This window comes from Balaenoptera musculus, chromosome 1 (genome assembly GCF_009873245.2).
Source record: "Balaenoptera musculus isolate JJ_BM4_2016_0621 chromosome 1, mBalMus1.pri.v3, whole genome shotgun sequence".
Lineage (NCBI taxonomy): Eukaryota > Metazoa > Chordata > Mammalia > Artiodactyla > Balaenopteridae > Balaenoptera > Balaenoptera musculus.
Genome location: NC_045785.1, coordinates 183,709,853 through 183,733,782, shown reverse-complemented (window position 1 = coordinate 183,733,782; position 23,930 = coordinate 183,709,853). Strand labels below are relative to the sequence as shown.

Sequence of the window (23,930 nt, the reverse complement as noted above, 5' to 3'; positions counted from 1 at the left end):
GCCTCCCCCCTCTGCTTCCTCTCAGCCCTGGGAGATCCTGGCCCCGAGTTGCAAAGGCAGTGCTCGGTTCTGCCCCCCCGACTATTGACCCGGGGCCCAGCACGCTGGGGTCCCCACCCTGCCCTGCAAAGCCAGGCCTGACTCAGAGCAAACGCCTGGCGCAGAGAGCCCATGGGAGGAGGGCCCTCTGGGAAAGGGCCCCAGCCCCACCCAAAGGCCTCCGGGAGGAAGTCCAGTCCCTTCTGCTTCCTGGCAGGGCCAGACCTAGCCTACCCCCCGTGTGATGGAGCCCTGAGTGGTGACGGCCAGGGGGCTCTGTCACAGGGCTCCTTGGGGTGGCAGTGGGCAGGGCTGGCTTAGTTGTGGCCACAGCAGGGCCTGGGCGGGAGGCATGGTCTCCGGAGAGAGAGAACCACGATTCCACCTGGTCCCCACTCACCACGCAGGGACCCAGCCTGGACACGAGCAGAGCAGAGCCGGGAGCTGGGCCCCACTGAAGACCAGCGGCTGCAGCACTCACTCCACTCCAGGCACTGCTCTCTGCACCTGAATTAGCTCATCTAACCTTCACGACACCCCATGAGAGAGGGACCGCAAGCACTCCCATTTCACAGATGGGAGCAGTGAGGCACAGAGAGGTTAACACCTTTCCATGGTCACACGGTTAGTGAACGAGGGGCCAGGACTGAACTCAGCTGGTCTGTTAGAGCCTGAACTCTTAGTCACGACTTAATAACATGCCTTATCAGAATCACATCATTACGTTCTCACCAAAACCTAAGGAGTAGACCTTGTTATTTCAGATTCATTGACACATGAGGAGACAGAGGTTGGGAGAGTTGAAGTCACTCGCCACGAGTCACGGGCTGTGACAGCTGCAGGCTGGGGACAGGGACCTGGGTCAACCTGCCTTGGGGGTCACTCTTTTCTGGGATCAGACTTGCCTCAACAGAGCCCGACCTGTAACTTTCCAGAAGGGATGTGGCCGGGGACCAAGGGCAATGCATACACACCTTGGAGTTCGCCTGTCCCCAGAGAGGAGAAAACATTCAAATGAGATGCAAATGCACCCAAATGGGCAAAGGGGCCGACTTCCTCCAACAGCAGGGACGCAGACCTATAGCAGCAGCTGGGCCAGCAGCTGGAGGGGGAGCTCCTGCCTCCTGGAAGGAACGGCCAGGGCAGAGCACCACCTGCTACACCCCTGCCTGCCCCAGAGCCTCAGGAGGCCAGCCGCCCCCCAGGTCTCTATATCCACGGGGCAGGAGGCCGAGCCCACTGTCTGTCTGGGGCCCACCTCGCAGCAGGATGGTCAGGGCAGGCCCAGGCTCAGGGCTGCAGGGACTGGAGTGTCCCGCCAAGGAGGGAGCCCGTTAAACATTAGCCCCAATGGCCCCCCACGAAGCGAGTCAGGCTCGCCGCAGGGCTCCCGGCTGGCCAGGTTCGTTCCAGGTGGGTGACCAAGCTGCTGAAGCCTGGGACAGGCCGCTGGGACCAGTGCGGACGGCAGCCGCCTCTCCTGACCCCAGCAGGGCTCCCTCCTCAGCAACCCTAAAGCCGGCCAGCGGGCCCTCCGCTAGGGGCGAGTGACGGGCACTCTATCCGGAGACACACTCCTAAGCGGGTCCCTGAGGCCACAGCTGAGCAGCGCAGCCCCATCTGCCCGTGGCTCTGGTGCACAGGGCTGTAGCCGGCTTCTGGAGGCCCAGAGAGGGAGACTGAGTTGCTCAAGGTCACAGGCTTAACCAGGGGGACAGAACAGGGCCCTGGACTCCCCGTAGGTGGACAGAGCTCTGGTCTCCCGGCCAGAGGCAGTGGTCCGGGGGCCTGAGCGGGTGGCCCACCTCTGGCCCCGGGTCAGCACCCACCTGGCTCCACTGGTTGACACGGGCTGGGTGAGCCCCGCCCTTGGCTCTGGGCTCAGGAGAGAAGTATGGCCACACCTGGATGCCAGGGCAGGTTTTCCAACCCGGGAGCCCCGGGGAGGAGTGAGTGTGTGTGTGTGTGCGCGCGTGTGCTCGTGGCCATCCATCGGAAGGGGTGAGCCTGATGTGTGTGCCCGTGTGCCCGTGAGGGTGGTGGCTTGCTCGCCCTTGAGTGTGATGGATGCCCACGTGGCCCTCGTTTTAGAATTTTCCAGACGCAATTCTCCTGATTGGATCTCTGTGACCCAACTTTCTCCTGCTCCACTGCCCGCTGAGGAAGCCGGGCTACTGCAGTGAAGTTTCCATAAAGCTACATGTATTCAGTGAAAAGGGTTCTCCTTTTCTCAAGTATGCATGCCTTAATTCTATTATTTTAGTATCAAGATACCCTGTACTTATGGGGTGGGAGCACAGGAAGTGGTCATTGTTGTCTTCTAATTTCTTACTTCAAAAAACAAAATGGTGCCAACACCATTTGTGTATTCATATTTTAAAAAGTATTATTAGTTTGTGAAACCCTAAGCCAGGGAACCACTGCCCTGGATTCGTTAGGGTGTGGGTCTTACCTCTCAGTCACAGTCAGGCTGTGACTTCCAACCCCACTGGCCTGGGGCCGGGGATCCCCTGGTCTCCACTCTGGCCTCTTTGGGGAAGAAGAAGCTGCCTTATGTCCTGTGTAGACAGGGGTGGGGACCGGGGTTTCCAGAGCCCGATGTCTTCCTTGGGAGGGGAAGAGAGAGGTGGCTCCCTCCTCCCACCGGCTGGGGAGCCTTGAAAACTCCCGTCCTGGACCAGGGGATTCCCAGGGTGATAAGCCCTGCCTCCCTGGATTCTCCCCAGGGGAAGTGGCCAGCACACGCTCACAGTTATTAACATATGCACAGAATTATACGGTGAACACCTCTGTGCCAACCACTCATTTTAAGAACTAGGGAACTGCAATTCAATATCTTGTAATTATCTAAAACAGAAAATAATCTGAAAATAAGTAAGTAAATAATTATATAAATATATATGTATAACTGAATCACTTTGCTGTACACCTGAAACTAACACGATATTGTAAATTAACTATACTTCGATTAAAACAAAAGAACTAGGTTATTGCAAATGCTTTTGAAGCCCCTGCGCGCCCCTCTCCAACCATTACACTTCCCCTCCACAAAGGTAAAAGCGATCTTCAGCTTTGCGTGTTTTATTCCGCTGGCTCTCGATGTTTCTGGCTCCCAAAACAATGCATTGCGTCTTTTTGTCAACCTGACATAAATGCATGCTTTCTTTTTTTTGTTTGTTTGTTTAAATAAATTTATTTCTTGTAACTTTGCTCTGTTTAGATTATGTAGTTTTTGTTCAGTTATGAGAACAATCCTTAAAGGATGGTGGATTATTGGCTAGCTTAATGGATGGAATAGGAAAGTGGAAAATGTAAAATGTCAGGAAACATACATTCAGAGCTAGATAAGTTTGTTCTCTGAACCTAAACTGGCTAATCCATTAAACACAATCTCCTCAGAAAAAAGCATGAAGATTCTACTAACTGATACATAGGGTTTCCTCATTCAAATAAAAGTAGATATACCAGCTAATCTAGAAGCTAGCTGAAATACAAAGAAGAAATCCCAATTAGAAGAATACCCCAGTTTCAAGATAAAATGCATGCATTTAAATGCGGTCCATCTGGTTGAAAGTTGGCACAAGATACTAAATTCTTCCCCAAATTAGAAAGCACAAATGAAGATTGGGGAGGAGTCTCACTTTATGATCTTGCTCTCAGATTGCTTAGCATGGACTTCCCTGGTGGCGCAGTGGTTTAGAATCCGCCTGCCAATGCAGGGGACACAGGTTCAAGCCCTGGTCCGGGAAGATCCCACATGCTGCGGAGCAACTAAGCCCGTGGGCCACAACTACTGAGCCTGCGCTCTAGAGCCCACGAGCCACAACTACTGAGCCCACGTGCCACAACTACTGAAGCCTGTGCGCCTAGAGCCCGTGCCCCGCAACAAGAGAAGCCACCGCAATGAGAAGCCCGCGCACCGCAACGAAGAGTAGCCCCCGCTCACCACAACTAGAGAAAGCCCGCGCGCAGCAACGAAGACCCAATGCAGCCGTAAATAAATAAATAAATAAATTTTAAAAAAATTGCTTAGCACTCCTCCACTTGCGAATACACTTGAGACGGTAGGTGTGGCTGCAGTTGGAGAGGATCCCGAAGCGGCGCTCGCTGGGGTTGGCTTTCCTATAGGCCACCTCCATGCAGATCCCACACACCACGTCCTTGTTGCGCTGCACAGCAGACGAGAGCTCCATGTCCTTCTCATGGGCCTCGAAATGCATGCTTCTGCTTTGAAGTTCATTAGAGGTGAAGATTGTAAAATTCACCCCTGTGAAAGAACGAAATGATGACATACCACCATTTACTCACCCTTTTTCCTGTGAATAGACCTTTGGGTGGTTTCCGGAGTTTTGCTACTATAACCAGTGCTACGCTGGATGTTCTGAGCTCCTGCTGGTGCCCATGGTCAAGGTGCCGGGCCATCAGCACTTGCTGGTTTGCAAGTACACTCCTGCAGCAATTTACCATCAGGGTGACCCCGATCCTGGAGAAGAAGGGTCCTAGATGCTGAGAGCGCCCGGCCCAGCCTCCCAGATGACACAGAGGGGATCTTGGGCTGTGTGGGGTTTCCTGTTCTCCTTCCCAAAGCAAGTTAGTGCAATTCTGTAAACCTACCACGCTAAGTGCTAGTGTAGACACGGGGGTGAATGAAACACTCCTGCTGTCCCCAAGACGCTCCGGGCGTTGAAACACGGGCGCGGATGCCCTGAGCACTACCCCTGCCCTTGTGATTGTCCCCTTCTCCCGCCCGCCCTGCACAAGCCCTCGGGTGCCGTGGAAAATGCAGGCCAGGCTGTCCTGAGCCCCGCCCTGACGTCCAGCCATGTGCTGGACAGCTCCCCGGGCTGTCCTTGGGGCCCTCACATTCCAATGGCTGAGGCCAGGGGTGCTGCTGACCACCTCACGGGTGCAGACAGCCCCACGCCAAGAGCTCTCAGGCCCCAGGTGTCAATACTGAGGCTGGGGCCCCTCGGGCTAAGGTCACCGGCCTTAGCCTTCACTGGCCCCTCAAGGTAGCAAGTGGGAGTCACCTGGCCTTCTCCCCTCCACCCGGCAGCCAGCCCCACGACCACTCGGCCTTCCAGACCTCCAGCCAACCCCTCCTCTGTGCTTAAGTCCTTCTTTTTTTTATGGACTTGAAAGTAGTCCCCTCGGTGGTGGTCTCCCCCCCTCCAGCCTGGTAAGTCTTGCTCTCAAAGTCTCGGGGGCATTCCCACTCGGAGGCCATCTGCCTTGTCATTTTCAGCTATTGTGCAGGGTCATGGCCAAGTCCTGAGCTCAGGGCAGCATGAGGCCCCCTTTCCCGGTGCCGTGACGGGCACACGATGCTTCGGGCACACGAGCCCCTCTCCTTGCGGAACCACCTTCCACTCGAGACCCCACATCTCCGTTCACACCCCATCCTGTAGCGGGTCCCTCGCCTGCTTCTCTGATGAGTGAATTCCACTCAACCTTCAAGCCCAACCCAGATGTTCCCTCCCCTTGCAGACATCCCCAATCCCTCCATTAGGATTAATCTCTCCTGATGACAGTTTCAATTTTCATCACAGCCTGTCTTGAACACGGCTTGGGTGTAAGGACGCTTAGGAGTACACGTGTGTACGTATGCTTATGCACACGTGTGTGTACGTATGCTTATGCACACGTGTGTGTATGCATGCTTATGCACACGTGTGTGTACGCATGATTAGGAGCACATGTGGATTAGGAGAACATGTGGATATGCACCAGCATGTGTGTGCCTCCACTGCCAAACTGGGACTGTCTTGGGGTCAGGAACTGAGTCCCCATCATCTTTGTGTCATTGAAAGCCAGCGCTATTTGCTGATTGTAGCAGGTAGAATTATGTTCCCGCACAAAAAAATGGTCAATCCCTAAGCCCTGGTAGCTGTGAATGTGACCTCACTGGGAAGTCGGGTCTTTGCAGATGTGATCAAGTTTAAATGTGGTCATATTGGATCAGCGCGGGCTGTAACGCAAGGACTGATGTCTTGATAAGAAGAGGGAACTTTGGACGCGGGCACAGAGACACCGGGACGGTTCCCTGGGACTCTGAAGAAGGCGGACACGGAGTCACGTGGCGGCAGGCCCAGGGTTGCCAGACACGACCAGCAGCAGGAAGACAGACGCAAAGAAAGGTCCTGCCCTAGAGCCTCTGGAGGGAGCACGGCTCTGCTGATGGACTTCTAGCCTTCAGAGCAGTGGGAAAATAAATATCTGTTGTTTTTAAGCCACCTAGTTGGTGACACTTTGTCACCGCAGCCCTGACATAGCACCAAGCACAGTGCCTGGCACACAGGAAGGGTCTAGTGAATATACAATGCCTGCCCTCAAGGAACTTTTGGGGCACTAACATGCACATAATTCACTTTTCCTTCCTTCTGGAGTTGTCTACACACCACTCTTCCGTGTCTTTGGGTTTCTGTGTCCATAGACGGGCTGCTGGAGTTTGGGCTTTTAGAGACACGGCTGACTGTCCGCTGGTTTCATGAAGTGTCCCTGGAAGGGCCAGGCTTCAAATGACTGGGATCATTTGTCCTTCTCTGTTGAGATGTCACCACTGACAAACCATGGGAAGGACATTCTCTAGGTCCCCAGGGGTCAGCAGGCTCCCCAGGAAGTGCTGGGCCCCAAATCCCAGCATCCAGGGACCTGGGTTATTGCCAGCCCCTCTTTCTCTTTCCCTGGAAGAGCCAATGGCCCAGGGCCTGCCTTGGCCTCTGCAGGGGTCTTGTCAGCTCTCCCGCTGCGCACCCCAGGACCACCAGCGTGCAACCACGGACTCATGTGATCCCCACAACCTGGAAAGAAGCTGGGCAAAGTATCATTCTTCCCACTACACACATGAGGAAACAGGAGATTTGCCCCACGTCACGTGTTTCATACATGCCAGAGCCCAAAGCCCCGTCTCCAGGCTCCCAGCTCTCATTCCTTGAACCTCACTCCTCACCTCCTTTGGCCTAGAAGGAAGGCTCCCTGGAGGAGGGGGCATTTGGGGAAGGAGATGCCTTAGCAGGTTAGCTGTGCGTGTGTGTCCCAGCTTCTGCTTAGCGGCTGGCTTGCCCTCTACTGGGAGATCTCAGAGCTGGAGGGTATTGTAGAGACCACCTGCCCTGGATCAGTGCCACAGGGAGGCCAGCCTGGCCAGCGAGACCCAGCAGGACAGACGCTGTCAGTTCCGGCTCCCTCTTCTCCTGCTGGTGCCTGGGGCTGCACCAGTTCTGATGCGTTGGGAAGATAAGACTCTGCGACTTGGGGACTGACCATCCCTGGTCTCCCTGAGGCCGGCTCCCGGGTGGGCGGCGCGTGGCAGCCGGATGCGCACTTAAAGGGAGCCAGGTGGTGCCTCACTTGCTCCAAAACTCCCGTGCTAGTTCCCTGGCCACTGCTCCCTTCCGGGGAAAGCCGAGCTTCCCCCTCCTGGTTCCACACCCAGCCCCTCCAGCCCAAAGTCCAGACCAGCCTGCGAGGAGACCGCCTCCGACGTCTTGGCTTTTTCAGAGCCGGAGGCACTCCAGGGTGTGCAGAATGGAACCCAGGCTCTCCTTTCGGGAGGGGTGGGCTTTGCACCGGGCGTGCCTGCAGTTTTGCGAGCGGCCCAGAGGAAGCGCGCCCCGTGCTCTCCCGGGGTCTCGGTGCGGCGGGCCGGAGCGCAGAGCCGGGAGGGCTCTCCAGACCCCAGACGCGCGCCGGCTCCCACCTGCCCGCCCGCCCCCCGTCTGGGATTCTCGGGACCGACCCGGTTGGCGGGCGGAGAGCGGGCCCGTCCCCGGGCTTCGGCCCCGGGCCGCGGCACTTGCGGGAGGGGGCGGCCGGGCAGGCTGGTCGGACAGGTCCCGAACAGGAAGTCCCCACCCCCGTCCCGCCCCACCCCGCCCCGCCCCGCGCGGCCCGGGCTCTCGTCCACCCGTCCGTCCGTCAGTGCATCGGTGCGGCGGCCCGTCCTGGGCGCGCCTCCGGGCGGCCGAGGCGGGGACCGGGGCGGCTCCTTCTGCGACGCGCCTACCCACAGGCCAATCGGGGCAGCAGGCGGCGCGCGGCTGCGCGGGACGCAGGCCGGGGGGATAAGAGGCCAGGTGAGCCTACCTGCGCCGGCGGCGGGCGGGGTGCGCGCGGGGCGGCGCCGAGCGGACACGACGCACGCGGCAGGCGCGCGGGCTCCGGCGGCATGTCAGTCAGCAGGAAGAACTGGGCCGCGCTGTCCAGGTGAGCCCGGGGGCCTGGCCGCTCCTGGGGGCGACAGAGTCGGGGCCACACCTGGCAGCTCGCAGGTGTTCCGGCTCCCCCACCGCCTCCTTCCTCCCCTGGGGGCTGAGGCACAAGCAGGGTGCCTGGGGTGGCTGTCGGCCCCTAGAGGCCGGTACGGGGGATTGGGTAGGCGTTCTGGAGTTATGGCCCAGCCTCATTTCCCGAGAAGCCCCCCTGACGGCCCGCGTTTCTCTGTAGAGAGTTTGAGGGGCCCCTCCCGGGGAGGAGGAGGGGGCGCAGTGCCAGGAGCGGGACAGCACCACCTTGGAGCGTTGGTGAATAGTACCGGGCGGGGGGACAGATCCCCTCCCACTGATGAGGCTGAGGTTCTGAGTGTGGCGTTTTGGGGTGGTGTCTGGGCTGGGTGACCTCACGATAGTTTCTGCCCCCCTCTGTGCCTCAGCCTTTATTTGTGAGCTTGTCCTTCCAAGGGTCTGGGCACTGGGTGTCTTATCCCTGCCTGCAGGACATCCTGTCAGGGTCAGAGAAGCCTGGGGGGGTGTCCAGAAGGCAACACCCCTCATGTGGTTGGTGACCCCTGAACTCCTTGGGGCCACCCTGCACCTCCCCCCAGAGGTGCTTCCATGAGCATCTTCACCTGCGATCCCCCCCCCCACTGCCCCCTCAGGAGACTGAGGCCCACATAGTAGATGGATCGGAGCCCGGAAGGTTCTAGCGGGTAGAAGCTGACCCCTCCCAGGTGGGCGTGTGGGTTGAGGCCCAGGCTGCCTTTACAGGCCTTCCCCAGCAAGGCCTCTGGCTCTCCCCACCCCCTTCCCAAGGGCTCCAGAGCTTCTGCAGGGCCGGGGGCCTCCCAGACCCTCAGACCTCACTGCTCTGAAGCACAGTTGCCCGGTCACCCTGCTGCAGAGGGGCCCGCGGGGTCTAGAGAGGGGAAGGATACGCCCCAAGAAAGGAGGAGCTCAGTGCCCCAGACAGGGGCCCGGCCGCCTCAGAGGCTGGACACACCCAGGGAGGGTCTGTACTGCGGGTGGAGCTGGGGGTCAAGGTCTCGGACTCTGCCTGCGTGTGGGTCAAGGTGCTGGCGCTGACGTGGGAGTGTCTCTGCTTCCAGGTGGGGCCTGTGTGTGTTGGGGTGTGTAGTGCGGACACGTCTGGGTGGATGGTAGGTTCTGACGTTGCTGAGTTTGGGCCTTGGGAGTCCGAGTCCATTCGGATGTCCGTTGAAGACCACAGCGCAGGGCGTTGGGGTAAAAATACAAAGCAGACATGGCTGAGTCAGGAGCCCCCGGTCTGCTGGGATGTGTGTGACTTTGTGTCTGAGACATGCCCGGATGTGTGTCAGGGTGTGTGCCAGGTGGCAGTGGGGCGCTGGAACTTTTAAAGTGCGAGCAGGGTCTGGTCTTAGCTAGTCCTCTGCTCAGATGGCCCCAGTCTCCCGTGGCTGCAGGGGGGGCCGGGGGGGGGGCGATTGCCAGGCAGCGGGAAGCCCCGGGGACCAGCCCTGCCCCGCCCCCAGGCCCTCCCCAGCCCTGTGGGCAGACACAGCTGTGGCCAACACTCACCCTGTGAGGCAGCTGGAGCCGAGGACCCTCCCGCCCTGCTCCCTGGCGAACAAGCCTCAGCTGGCAGGAGGGAAGGGCCGTGAGTCACTGTCAACGGAGCCTCCCAGGCCCTCCCGGGGTCGGGTTTGGGGGTGGCGCTGAGGAGGGTGCGAGGAGCGTGGCCCCAGACAGGGCCCAGGTGGGCAGCTGAGGGCCAGCCTGCCGCCGTCCTTGGCAGGTAGAAATTCAGACGCTCTAGCCCTGGGGCAGGGCAGTGGTGAGCTGGCTGGCCGGGTGCCCTGGTCAGCAGCCTTGCCCTCTCCTCCCTGGGCTGGCCTGGTGAGGGTGAGGCTGGGCGGGCTCGTCCGCAGGGGGTGGGGGGTGGGTCTGGAGCAGCCGGGGGTTAATCATTTCCCTGCCTGGGTCTTGAGCAGCCCTGCCACCTCGCGAGCTGCTTGGCTCTCCTGACACCTCTCCCTAGACCAGCAGGGCTAGAAGGGACCTCACTGACCACCCGCCGTGGCCCCTCGTCGTGTGGAAGGCCCGTCCCCCCTCAGGGGCTGCAGACCGGTCCAAGGTCACGCGACTAATCAGAGCTGCGTCTCTCAGCCCAGTGCCACGCCTGAGCTCGCTTTTCTCCTTCCAAGTTCTGCAAATCCTTGCTCTTTGAGCCCCAGGGTTCCACAGGATGCTCTGGGGCAACCTTCACGCCCTTCCCCTGCTTTAACCAGGGCAGCTGAGCCTTGATCTGTCGTATCATGGGCTCCTGTGTGCGATTCAATTGGGGAAAGAAGGGTTCTCCTGGTAAACCTGCCAGCACTTACACCCCTGCACTCAGCTGCTGCTGAGTGGGAGGATAGACCTCAGGTGAATGGCCCTTGGGAGGGAGCAGAACCAGCTCTGCCCTGAGCAGCAGGGCAGAAGGTCTTCCATAACTATTTAAGGGAAAAAGAGGTCCCTTCCCCTAAGAATGGAGCTGGTGAGGTCAGGAGTAGGGAGGCTAGCAGTCCTACCTGGGGGCAAAGAGAGGGATGTGTGTCCCCAGAGGAGGGCCAGGAGGTGGAAGAAAGGGTTGTTGAGAGGGAGGGGGTGGCGGGGTGGCCGCCCAGGGCTGCGGCATCAGCTGGTGACAGTGGCTGGGACTCCCTGGGGTGTGGGACCTACACGGTCCACCCTGGCCTGGCCCTGGCGCTCGAGAGGGCAGCGTGTTGGCTGCTGGGTTTCCCCAGACCTGCTTCCCCAGGCTGCGCCACGAGCTCAGGCCTGTGCTGGGCTGGAGAGTCCCACACCTTCCGAGGCCCTCCCAGACTCCCCTTCCTCCCTCTGGCTCTTCAGCTGCTGGGCTCCCGAGAAGGTGGCAGGGCATCCTTCCTGGCATTTAGCCTTGTGGTTAAGAGGCTGGCCTGTGCTGGAAGCTTGGTTCCTTCTTTTACTAGCTCTCCTGTCCTGGGAACGTTATTGACCTCCACGAGCCCCAGAGTTCTCACCTGCAGAATGGGGGTGACCCCCCCCACCCCGTCCCTCAGGGCTCTCGGGGGGCCTCTTGTCAGAGGTATCTGTGAGCCGCTGGGACCAGCGCCCGGTGTTGTCTAAGCACATGTCAGAGCGCTCACTTCTGCCTTTATTCCTTTATTTATTGATTCATTAGTCACCGTAGTCAACAAATACTTGTGTGCTCCTGAATGCAGGCCCTTAGTTACCGTTTGTTTATTCCTGGGGCTCCTGCGGAGCCGCCCAGAAGCCTGGCCTTCACTCCTGCCCTCTCCTCCCCATTTTCTCCTCTTTAGAGGAGGAGCTCTTTGCTTGGTGGAGATAACGTTTCTCCTGGGGTGGGGGTGAGGGGTGACCACATCACCTGGGTGAGCGGCGGGGTCTTGGGGCAAAGCTGGGGATCACTCGAGGACGCCCGGGCCGCCCCGCCTCGGGCGGCTCGGGCCCCGAGACCCTCAGGGCGAGGACCCGCCTGGGGTGAGTCACTTCCCGAGACCAGGCTCTGACAGATCGCACACCGACTTGTCCCAGGTCCCACAGACAAACCGATGGCTCCCCTGAGGGCTGAGCGGCCTGTGTGGGAACGGGCTTGCTCAGGCCCAAGGAATCCTGGGGGCTCCAGCCCAGCCGCGCCTGTCGGGGGAGGAGCCCCCGCTCGGTGGGCCGGTCTCCCTCGGGGTGGGGGGGGTCCCTCAGCCTTGCAGGGCACAGCTGACCCCAAACTGTGCACTCAGTTAGGTGGGTCCAGAGGAAAGCGAGCTGAAGTGGGCCTTTCTCATCGGGACCCGGGCACCGAGGAAGGGGTGGGGCATTGGGGCCTGGCCGGAGGGAGCCATGGGTTCCCGTGGAGTGAGTGAGTGAGTGAATGAATGATCACGGAGGCCCCGGGGAATCTGGTTTAAACCCCGTGGTCAAGGCCGTGGGTCCTAGGTGGAGCCCTGCCCCATCCCCACGCAGGTGGAGTACAGACCTGACGAGCAGGAGGAACTGAGGTTTTCACCAAGAGCTACCATGACATCAGACTTGGGAGGTTCTGGAAGGTTGCCTGGGCCTAGGATTTGCTCCCTCTTTGTGCTCTTGCTTATCAAGGCAGAGATCTGGTGAACCCGCCCCCCTCCCCGGGGAGGAGGAGCGCCCTGCCCTCTCCTCTTCCCAAGTGAAGTTGACACTTGCACTTGGTTCCACATTGGTGGCGCTTGTGCGTTCCGGGAGCCGTGGTGGATGCGCTCGTCCTGTGGTCTTTTCTCTCCCTGCAGGGCAACTTCTTCGCACTTTCTTTTCAAACCTTTCCTACCCTCTCCCCTCTGCCTCATTTGCCCATCTTTAAAAAGAAAACATGACTTAAGATCTGTGTGTTTATTGTATGTAAATTACACCTCAATCAAGACAGCAATCTTTGCATCCACGTCATCCTCCAGGTACTGTCTCATCTTGGTGACTTTTCTTTTCGTTAAACCTTCTCAGCAGAGTTGCCAGCCGTCACCAGCTCCTCTTTCTCGGGTCCCCTTCTCCCCTTGCTTGTCCAGCCGGGCTCTTTCTAAGGGTCCGGAAGCCTCTGTGCTCAACACTGCCTCCTGGTGGTCTTGCCTTTCCGGCGGTGTGGACAGGGCTGGCTCCTCCTCCAGGGCGACTCCTCCCGGGTTTCCTCCTTTGCTCCCTCCTCTCCCGCTGCCGCGGACATCTCACCAAACCCCTTCCTCCCTGATGGTCCCCATCCTTCTAAGAGCAGCGCCAGGAACTGCTCAGGCCAGAAAATCTAGTTTTCCTTGATTTTTCTCCTTTCCTCGCCCCTCATCCCCATCCAGCCCATCAGCAAACCCAGCTTGCTCTGTCTTCAAAATGTGTCCCGAATCCATCACTTTTCCCATCTCACTGTCACCACCCCAGGTCACGTCACTGTAGCTCGCGCCCTGGCAAGGGCCCCCCCACCCCGGCCCAGTCCCTCTCCTCCGCCTTCTGCAGTCCTGTCACCATACAGCAGCCGGAGAGGTTTAAAATAGTGACCATAATAAGTCTTACCATGCCCCGCTCGGTGTGAAACTATCCAGTGTCTTCCCACACCCTGGAATAAACCCACGCTCTCCCCCGTCCTCGGGCCTTCTGCCCTGGCTCCCCTCCCCTGAGCACAGCCTACGGAGACCTGAGCTGTGCTGCCCCCTCCCCCTGGAACGCTGCCACCAGACCCAGCCCCTCTGGTCCTTGGGGCCCTCTCCCCTCCAGGCGCCTTTTCTCCTCCGTCTCTTCCTGACGTTTTGTTCACGTGCGGGCTCCTTGCTCCCTGACTCCCCAACCTGGCATGTGCCCCAAAGGGCAGAACCCCGTCGGGCTCCTTCCCAGTCCCCGGAACCTGCCTGCCTGTAGACCGTGCTCAAAACATGTGAGTTTAGTGACGATCAGATCAGCAGGTGTGATGCTGGACTTGGAAAAAAAGATCAGGGCCGTCGTGTGGGTGCTCCTCTTCCTGTTAGGGAGGAAAACGGAGGAGGCAAGGAAGGGACCTGCCCGCGGGCAGGAGGACCAAGCAGAGGCCCGTCTGATCTGGGCCCCAGACAGCACTGGGAGGCCACTCCCAACCCTCACGGCCCGAAGCACGGCCTCCCTCCCCTGCAAGCCCCCACCTCTGATCTCCAGGCTTGCTCGTCCCTCCCCTCTGCCTGGACCTCGGGTTTCTCCCGGCCCTGGCCTGTCCCCCTTCCTGAGATTCAGCCCACGTTCAGGCTCTTCTGGGGCCTCTCCTGATGCTCCAGCCCCAGTAACCTTTCCCTCCCTGTGCAGAGCTACTGGTGGACACACTTGTCTTTCTCACTATTTGGCAGGTGTCTCCGAGGCAGGGGCCCTGCCCTGGTCTGTGATCCCGCAGTTTCCGACGGGGCGCTGGCCCAGCACAGTTCCTCAGGGATATTTGCTCTTTGATTGGGATGGAGGGTGGGGGTGGGTTGGGGGGGGTAGGTGGATAAGGATGACGGGTGGGCAGGGCGGTGGAGGCGATGGGGGAGGGCTGTTTGCCGGGACAGGAGGTTGGATGGCCGCGTGATTGAAGGCGGGGGTGGATGGCTGTGAGTGGCCGGTAGGCCCTGTGGTGCAGGGTGGTGGGAGCAGGAAGCAAAAGCAGGTGTGGCCCCTGCTGCCGGCACCTGAGAACTGGTTCTCGGGAGCCAAAGAGGCTGACGGGGCTCCTGGGGGCTGAAGGGAGTGATGCTGGGCCCTCCCCGGCTGTCATTGGTCTCAGTGGCAAGTCTCCCCCTCTGGAGAGCTGAGAAGTCCCACGGGGAGCGGTGTAGCTGAGGACGTTTCTCTGTGATTGTCCACTGAGGGATGTTATCTAAGTCCCCGGACCAGAGAGAGAGGGGAGCTTGTCAGGTTCACCCACCTCCTGCAGGCAGAGCTGCACCTGCCCTCCCGCGTCCCTGGGCACCCCGGAGTATGGGCCCCCATCCCACTCGGGGGTCCAGGGCGGAGTCCAGCCCAGCGTCCCCCTGGGGGTGTCGGCCGCGCAGGCCGGGGTGGCGGGCCGTGTGGGCTGCACTGACCCCTGTCCCCCGCCAGCCTGGCCAGGCAGTGGACCCTGGAGGATGAGGCGGAGCAGGAGCGAGAACGGCGGCGGCGACACCGGAGCCTGAGCTCCACCGCGGACGACGAGGTGGCCCGGCCAGCCCGGGACGGAGACCCGGCGGCCCCAGAGAGGTGCGGGGGTGGGGAGGCGGTACCCCGGTCCCGGATGACGGACGGACCAGCTGCCCCTGCCTGGGGAACCGGGCTGAACTCCTGTGGGTCCCACCCTCATCAGGACAGCCCGTGTGGCCAGTGCTCGTGAGACGCGCAGCCTTTGCTGGACATTTCGTGAGCGTAACTCAGTCCTTCCTGGGTCCTGAGAGGGAGGGTCCTAACCCGTCTCACAGGTGCAGGAGCTGGTCAGAGAGCACACAGGTTGTCCACCTGGGGAGCAGGGGCCACGGGTGTCGTCCACGCCTGTCAGGCCCGGGGCCAACTCTCTCCATTCACCCCGGCTGCCTCCCTCTAACCCGGACCCTCCGTGGTCCGCCTGTGACCGGAGGAGCGCGGGGGCCGGTGTGGCCACCGGATCTGAGGGTCGAGAGGGGAAGGCAGAGGAGGGCCGTGTTCACCGACGCTCCTGTCTGTCAGGACGGCGCGCGCTCCTGGCGTGAGTCTCCTCTCGCCTCCGAACAAGCCAGGTTTGCAGGCTGGGAAACAGGCTCAGACGGTGAATTAACCTGCCCCAAGTCGCATGGCGAGCAGGTGGTGGGGACGGAAGAGTCTCCTGAGGGCCTCTCATGTTGCCCCTGTTCCCCTGGGTCCCCCAGAGGAGGGACCACAAGGTGTGCATCCTGAGCTGCACCCATGTGGCTGACGGGGCGGGAGGAGCGTCAGAGGCCTGGGTTCTACTCCCAGCTCCACCGCCCATGAGCTGTGTGACCTGTGCCAGCTCCCTGACTGTCTCTGGTCCTGATCTAAGCTGCAAGGGGTGGGGCCTGGCACAGAGGAGGTGTTTGTTGATCGGGGCTGAGCGTGGAATGGTTGCACCTTTCAGGGGTTTATGCATTTCTTTTAAAAGCATCATGTGCTTTGTTCAGAGGATACCTTAGAAGCCCGATGTGTAAAGCAGATAAAAGGGATCCTGATTTAAGCGATGGTGGTTCCAGGGGGGGCCATGGCCTTCCTTCCTCGCCCCTCCTGCGTGGCCCCAGAGGCATCTTCACTGGGTCGGGGGGCACCCCAGGGTCTCTCCCACCTCTGCCGGCCTCTGACTCTGTCTCCCGCCCCATCTCCCATCTTTCGACTCAGACTGCCGAGCGTGGAGGAGATGGAGGTCCCCCCCCGACCACCCCTAGACTCCAGAGGTGAGGACGAGGACGTGTGGGCCATCCTCAGGGCACGGCAGGAGCGGAGGCAGAGGCAGCGGGAGGTGGAGGTCGCACAGGCCCCCGTCCGGGAGCAGCTGGAGGCAGAGGAGGAGGACGGCGTGGGCACCGGGCAGGCCAGGCAGCCGCCCCTGGTGCCCGAGAAGGAGCTGAAGCTGCTGCCTCGCCGGAGACTGAGCCGGGAGCAGCGGAGCTCCTGGGTCCAGGAGGAGGAGAGCTTGGCGGGCAGGGAGCCGGGATGCAGCAGGAAGGGGGGCTCAGAGAAGCCCTCTGCCCCAGAGAAGACATTAGCGCCCCAAAAGAGCCTGGACTCCAAGGAAATCTCCGCCTCCGAGAAGAACCCCAGCCCTGAGAAAGTGCCTGTGTCCCAGAAGATCGCAGTGTTGGAGAAAAGAACCATCTCGGGAAAGAGGTTGGTTCTGGAAAAAACAAGTGTCTTGGAGAAGCTGCCGTCCCCAGGGAAGACGTCGGACTCAGAAAAGAGACTGACGTCTGAGAAAGCAGCAGTCTTTGAGAAGACCCCGGCCCCTGAGACGCAGCTGGCCCCAGTGAGGGCGGCGGCCCCAGGGCAGCCCCAGGCCCAGGAGCGGCCAGCCTCTGCGGAGAGCCCGTCCACCCGCAAGGGGCAGGGGAGGGCCGGCCCCGAGCAGGAGCCCCCGTCCTCGGCGGGGCTGCGGGAGCAGGGGTCAGGGCGTCCGGCTGTGACTTGCCGCCTCCCACCCATCACTCTCCAGGTTGGCGGTGCCCCTGCCCTCCCGCCCTCCGCCCTCCCTTCTCGTCCTGTCCTCCTGCCTCTAGGCCGGCCTTGGCTGCTGCTTCTTCTCTCCCTACCTGCTCCACCACGGTCAGGATAGCGGACCCGGGGGCGGGGGCGTCAGCTGCGTGGCGGGGAGCACCTGGTACCCCGTACCACATCCTCAGCCAGGGCGCAGACCGCAGGCCCTGGTGGACCCTTGGGAAGCCTCAGATCCTTCTGGAAGCCCCCCTGGAAAGCCCTGCCCGGTGGCCTGGCCCCGGGACTGTGTCCGCCATCCCCACAGCAGAGGCGCAGGACGCACAGGGCTGTCTTGCTGCCTGCAGCTCCTGGGATGAGCCAGGCCAGCGGCGCCCCCGTGGCAGCTTGGGCTCGGGGTACCCTGGCCTTCCGTGTGATCCTCCCCCTGCTCCATCCAGATGAAAATCGCCAGCAAGGAGGACGAGGCGGACGCACTCTCGCCCACCCAGGCCACCTACAGCAGCTCGCTGAAGCGCTCCAGCCCCAGGACCATCTCCTTCCGGGTGAGGCCCGGGTCCCTTTGCCTCCCATCCTCTGGAGGGCATGCCGCGGAAAGCAGCCCCCGTTTCAGCCCAGGGCCCTGGCTTAGACACCAGGGACGTTGTGCGCAGACACAGGGCTTTTGGATGCCCGAGGGTGGCCGAGAACAGAGGGGGTTGGATCAAGTGAAGCACTGGTTAATGGCTGGAGGCGGGTGTGGACGAGACCCAGCAGCCCCAGGTGATGGGCCCAGCTAGCCTGCAGGAGGGCGGCGCAGGCGGACTGCGGGGAGAGCCTCTCCTCCAGGAGGGGAGGTGGGTGGGAGCCATGGGCTGTCCCAGTGCCTGCCACCCTGCCTTGCCCCAGGAGTACAAATCACGGGGACCGGGGCTGGTCCTCTCGCTTTATGCCAGAACTTACTCCTGGTTCCTCTGTTTACTGGGTCACTCACTCACTTTTTGACTGACCGTGCGCTGTGCCAGGCCCTGGGGAGAGGCAGGAGACCTGCTGCCGGCCGGTGCCTGTCCCTGGCCCACAGGGCTCGGGCCGGTGGGGAAGCAGGCAGGAAGCAGGTGGTTGCAGCTGCCCCAAGAAGACCTGGGGGCGTCAAGGAGGGGCTGCTGACCCGGTCTGGTGGCTGGGGCCGTGTCCCAGACCCTTTAATGGGGGTTGGATTGGGGGTTGAGCAGAGGTGGGTGGGAGGCCCCTGGAGGGGGATGTGTTCTGACAGCTGAGCCCTCCCTTGAGGAGGCCACGGCTGACCCCACTCATGGGCACCTTCCTTCTCATTTCAGATGAGCCCCGGGAGAGACCACTCAGTGGCAGCCTTAACCCGCAGGTCAGGGGCCCAGAGGCTCTGTCCGCTCCCGTCTGCTCCCATCCTGCTTGTGCTGCAGGGTTAGCAGGAGGGGCTGAGGCCCGAGATGTGGCACAAGGGGACGGATGCGGGGAGCTGCTTGGAGGAGGCGGGGCTTGGGCGGGGCTGTCCTGAGGCGCAGGGGTGCGGAGGGAGACTGACCAGTGCAGGAAGGGGACGCAGCCGCTTCAGCAGGCGGGGCGCGGGTGCCCGGGACTCTGCATGCTTGACGAGCGCTTCCACCTCCCCCCCACCCCCACCTCTGCCCACAGCATCCATGCAAGCAGCTGGAGGACTGTGTGTTTTTTTAAAAAACAACAACAACAACAAATGGGGTCTGAGGAGCAGCTGTGCTCATGCGTTGGGAATTTCATGCACATGCATTGCATCTGTCTGCCCCCAAACTACCTCTAGGGCAGCAGTGCTGGGCGAGGCCTGGGGGTGGGGATGGGCGCTGGGGTACAAGGTGGATGAGACACGCCGCTGCCCTCCTCCTGAGCAGCTCACGTCAGACATGAAGTGTGCAAGAGCCCCACAGCACGGAGGTGCCGGGATGGGAATGGGAACTGAGGGCTGGAGCCCCTCATGGCTGTGGGAGCTCGGCCCTCGGGAGCTGGGGACTCGGTCCCAGAGCGATTGGCATCTGAAAGGACACGAACTAGAGGGAGATTTCCAAGCGGAAGGAAGCTTTGAATCGAGGGGACAGCATGAGGAAGGGCATGGAGTGTGACACACACGGCGTCCGGCTGGCCGGCTCCTCAGCGTGGGGAGGAAGGGGCGGGGGGACACTGGTGTCAGGAGGGCAGGCAGGACCAGGTCATGAGTCTTGTATGCTGTCCGGTGGCCTGAGGACAGGATGGGGTTGGTCGGGGGTGGGTCGGCCTGGTGGCTGGGGTCCTGCTGAAGGGACTGTTTCTAGGGAGGACAGGGGAGCCCCCCGGAGTCTGTAGATCGTCACCTTGGCCAGGTCGTTTGGTCTCCCTCGGTGACTGAGGCCACATTCTCTTAGCCGAAGCGCTGGGGGTGTGGACGCAGGCCTGGTCTCCCTTGGGGCGGGAGTCTCACCTGCCTTCTTGCCTTGCCCTGCCTTCCCGTCCTGCAGCACCAGCACAAGGCTCCCGGCCAGCTCGTTCACACTGGGCCAGAAGCTGGAGAGATACCACACAGCTGTACAGGTGGGCGGGGCTGGGTACCTGCCTTGCGTGGTGGGCGTGGTCGGCGCCCACCCTCAAGGCTCAGCGGCTTGTGCTCTCTGCTCCCAGAGATCAGAGTCAGTCAGGTCTCCGGGCCCCTCCCGCCCTGAGTTCTTGGTGGCTCCCGTGGACGTCGCCAGCAAGCGCCACCTCTTTGAGAAGGAGCTGGTGGGTCAGGGCCGAGAAGGACCAGCCTCCAGCCGGCAGGTGAGTGGCTCAGGCCGATGAGGCTGGGTGTCTGCAAACCCCGGCCCCTGGCCTAGGCAGTGCCAGACAGCTCTGTGCCTTCGTGCGTCAGTTTGGGAGAACCTGCCTCTGACTTGGGTTCCCTGCCACTCCTGCTCCTGAGCCCCCGTCCCCCTGGCTGTGCGCACAGCCCCAGTGAGGGGGGGGGCGGGTCCGGCGCCCTGGGCTGGATGGGTGTGGGCCAGGTACAGGCCTCTGGAGATGCCCACCCGACCCCGAGACGGAAGCTCTCTTTTCAGGAGAACTTGCGGCTCTCGGGGGTTGTGACATCGAGGCTCAACCTGTGGATCAGCAGGACCCAGGAGTCGGGAGATCAGGACCCGCAGGTACCCCGGCCCTCCCGCGGTCTCACCACGGGCCCCTCGTGGCAGAGTGACCTGTCAGAGGAGGGGCAGCCCCAAAAGTAGTGGCGATATTCTGGGAGTGGGAACGGCCGTGGATAAGCCTGCGGGTCAGAAGGCAGAGAGGAGGAGGGTCTGGGGTCCTCCCTCGGGAGGGGAGGGGTCTGGGGACCCCTGTGCCGTAAGCCTGAGCCTCTGGTCTCCACCCTGATGCCGCAACCAGGAAGTGCAGAAGGATGCCCGCCACCAGGAGGGGCAGAAGGAGTCAGCGGCCGCCAAGAGGATCCAGTGGAGGAAGAAAGCAGACCCCTCCCTGGGTGCCGAGGTGAGGGGGGCGGGGGGGGCTGCCCTGCGGAGACGCCACACGCCCAACGTCACGCACACCGACTGGCCTGTGTTGGCACAGCCCCGTTCTCAGGCCGGGTGGACCCAACCTGGGGAACGCCGGCTGCGTCCTCCGCTGGCTTGGCTTCCCCACAGCTGTGCAAGCCCCTACCCCCCTCAACCAGCAGACCTGGGGCCTCTGGCCCAGTGTGGGCGCGGGGCTTGGGGAAAGGGGCGCCCTCCTGTCCAGCCCGAGGAACCCGTCTTGTTCTAATCGCCCTTTGCCCCGTAGGTGTGAGGACCCTTGTCTCGAGGCTCAGCAGGTACACCTCTGTCTCATCACCCCGCTCCCTTTCTGCCTCGGACCTGGGACCAGGAACGTCGGGGCGACTCAGCCAGCTCCTTCCCTGCCCAGCCTCCGGGGCAGGTGTGCCTGGCCCCTTGTCCTGCTGTGGGCACAGCGGATCCTGGGCCCCAGCGCCAGCCTGGGCACAGCACGACTCCCGTCCGCACCTCAGGCCTCGGGGTCCTGTCCAGAGACAGCTGCTCCCTTCCAGGGTCAGGGGCGCCGTCCTGCAAGAAGCCTAGGGTCCCTGCCTGGTCTGAGCCAGCAGGTGTCTCCGTGTACCTCTCAGAGGCCGGGCCACCCACTTTGGCCAGGCTGGAAGAGTCGCACTGTCCTCCTTGGCCCCGTCCCCTGCTTTGTTCTCCCTCACGTCCCCACCTGCTGCTCTGGCCAAGCCGTCCTGTCTCCCCTCCCCCTGTTCTCAGGAAAGAGCTGGTAAACTCATTCACTCTCAGGTGTAAGTGACTGATAATACTTTAAAAACTCTTCCTTCCTGGAGGCTTTGCTGTTAATGGGGACCGTCTGCAGCGTGCGGGGAGGGCTGTTTTGGCTGCGGGCGTGCAGGGGGGAGGCGGTCATCACTCGCCCTCACGTTTAAGGGGGTTGCTACCCAGTTGTCTAGCATGGTGACTTGAGGGGGGAGCAGAACTGCCACAAACAGTGCCAGGCCTGCTGTCACATCCCAACACACACGATCCCCAAATCCTGGTCCTCTGTTCCTCTAACCTCATGGCCCCTGTGGGCTTGGCGGACACTGGGCCAGCTGAGAATCTAGGACAAAGCAAACTCAGAAAGTCTGGTGCCTGTCAGAGCCCTTTGTGCTGTAGTGATAAAGGTAGACGTGTGCAGGTACGTGTGTGCACAAGCGTACGTGTGCGTGCATGTGTGTGTGTGTGTACGTACACACACACACACACGTATGTATTTTCTTTTAATCATTAGAACTAAATTAGAACTCTGTTCCCAAGTGTCCCGGACCCAGCTGCGGGAACACGGGCGCAGGGCCCACGCCCCTCTACGCCCGGCCCAGGCCCACCTGGGAAACCGCAGGGCTCCTCAGATCACAGCTGGAAGGGTCAGCAGGCCCCCGAGCCTGTGGGGCAGACGCGGCCAGCCTTGGCCAGCCTCTGTGATCCCGAGTGAGGCTCCTATCTTGCATCCTGGGGTCCAGGGCACTGGAGGCCCTCGGGGCCCCGTCCGTGACCCCAGGCTGGCCCGTCTCCCGCTGGTGGGCTTCCTGTGGCCGGCCCTGTGCCTGCCCGGAGCCGGGGGGCAGCAGGACCTGGAGGGCCTGCCTGGGACACCCACACCCGCTACCAACTCGAGTCCCAGAACGAAGCCGGGGGCGGGGCAAACACTGCCCGGAGACGCAGGCCCTGCCAGGAATTCGGGGTTCAAACAGGCGACCTGCAGGGTTTTGAATGCTCCCATTCTAAACTTGGGAAGGTCCCAGCAGGTGAATTTGTCCAGCACAACTGTCCTCTGTAACCCTCCCTCCAGCGTGGGGACCCGAGAGCGGGCCGAGGGGCTCCGCTTGGTCCTGGGGATCTGGGTGTCGGAAGCTGTTGCCCTCGGGGGGGGAGCCCTTGGTGCCTGCAACCCATGCACTGGGGTGCCCATCAAGGGCTGACTGCTGGGCAGGGTGTGGGGACAGCACCCCACGACTCCTGCCCCCTTGCACTCATGCATCCCACACACGAGGGCCCTGCACGCCCCCTTATCGGGGGATGGTCTGTAAACCGGGAGATGGACGCACGCCCAGGATGACCTCAGCTGGTGACAGTGTGAGGACAGAGCGTGCAGCCTGGGGGTGACTGGGTGACAAGGTCGGGGGAGGCCCCTCGAGGAGGTGACATCCCACTCCCTCCAGGGACAGAACAGCCCCCCACCCTCCCACCCACACTCCGGGCCCTGCCTGCCTGCCTTCCTGCCCGGAGACCCGGGACCTCACAAGCAGCCTCTCCTCCTGCAAATGTTCAAGCACCATACCAGCATCTGCTTCTTCCAGTAAAATTCTGGCCAAGCACCATCTGTTTCCTCTTCCTTCCCCTCTACCATTAGCACGAGGAGGTGACGTTACATCTGTTTGCAAGGACGGGGCGTCCACGGCAGGTCAGATGTGGTGGCTGGAGGGTGGCTAGACTCGCCAGCTGAGTGACTGCCGCCCACGGTCCCAGTCAAATTCCCACCTTAGGACACTTACTGAGAGCCTCACGCAGTTAGTCCACGGATGCCAAGAACCTACCAGGTTTTCCCCGTGGGGATTCAGGTGGCCAGATCTCTGTCCCAGGCATCCGTGCCAGCAAATTACGTCCCATCTGAAGGATTGTTGAGCTTACAAGGAACCCACTGAAGTAGCTCAAGTTAAGGGAGGATTTAGGAAAAGCGATTCCTAAATTCCAGGAGGTCCCAGGCCAGGACACAAGGCAAGGCTAGGTCCTGGTGGGCTGCACCAGGAGAGCGGGTGATGGGACACCCCCCCTCTTTCCCGACAGCTTGGCTGCTCACTGTTCGTCCCTGTTTCCCGGGAAGCCGGCAGCAGGCATGTGGCTTCAGCCTGCCCCGCCCCGGATCTGCTGGCAGTGTGAAGGGCCACATGGCAGGGATTGAGCCTGGAGGTGGGGAATCAGACCACTGGGCTCAGAGGCCACCGGGGACCATGGAAGGACAGTGGCAGCTGAGTGACGGGGCAAGTCTGATAGCAGAGTGGGTGAGGAGCACGTGGAGGACCCTTTCAAGGACGTCGGTGGTGGACGCGGCATGTGGCTCCCAAGGCAGCCGCATACGTGCAAGCGAACACCGAAGCCCCGGGCGCTGGCCTCACGGACCTTGTAATCTAGTGGGTTTAGCAGATCATGGTCCCGTGTTGCCTAACTTTAAAGCCGTAGTGACGTGAACGTCAACCATCTTCCCTGCCCCTTCACTCAACCAGCTGCCTCTTTGAGGAGAACCCTCATTCTTGGCTGGATGTGCGACCTTGAATCTGACCTCCTGTATTGGGTTTAATCCCTGCCCAGTAAGGAGGGCTTGCCACGTGGCTTGGGGGGGGGTCAAGGAGAAGACCCACTCTGCAGATGTGCTCACTGAGGCCAGCAGAGCCTGCCTCCCCCACAAGGCTGCTCATCCTGCCAGAAGCAGCCAGTAGCCTGGAAGCCGTCCTCATCCACAGCATTACTTCAGTCGAGCTGCAGATAAGCCCTGCTTCCG

General features: G+C 61.3%; 2 protein-coding genes across 7 annotated transcripts; both read left to right on the top strand.

Moving 5' to 3' along the window:
• Positions 1-7,960: 7,960 nt before the first annotated feature.
• On the top strand, positions 7,961-21,177 carry LAD1 (ladinin 1). 6 transcript variants are annotated; one of them, XM_036862428.1, is made up of 10 exons: positions 7,961-8,114; positions 14,829-14,966; positions 16,086-16,896; positions 17,336-17,440; positions 18,212-18,255; positions 19,376-19,448; positions 19,536-19,673; positions 19,940-20,038; positions 20,277-20,378; positions 20,670-21,177. In XM_036862428.1, exons 3-10 carry the CDS (start codon positions 16,105-16,107, stop codon positions 20,673-20,675), a joined length of 1,359 nt encoding a protein of 452 aa, XP_036718323.1. In that variant the 5' UTR covers positions 7,961-8,114; positions 14,829-14,966; positions 16,086-16,104; the 3' UTR covers positions 20,676-21,177. The 6 variants fall into 6 exon arrangements, with proteins under 6 accessions (XP_036718323.1, XP_036718297.1, XP_036718306.1 ...); XM_036862402.1 differs by having other exon boundaries at positions 8,112-8,244; positions 19,952-20,038; XM_036862411.1 differs by having other exon boundaries at positions 8,112-8,244; positions 20,304-20,378.
• A 57-nt stretch (positions 21,178-21,234) lies between these two features.
• LOC118883621 (collagen alpha-2(I) chain-like) lies at positions 21,235-23,281 on the top strand. The gene is made up of 3 exons (XM_036830670.1): positions 21,235-21,252; positions 21,499-21,572; positions 21,666-23,281. Exons 1-3 carry the CDS (start codon positions 21,235-21,237, stop codon positions 22,351-22,353), a joined length of 780 nt encoding a protein of 259 aa, XP_036686565.1. The 3' UTR covers positions 22,354-23,281.
• The last annotated feature ends 649 nt before the right edge of the window (positions 23,282-23,930 follow it).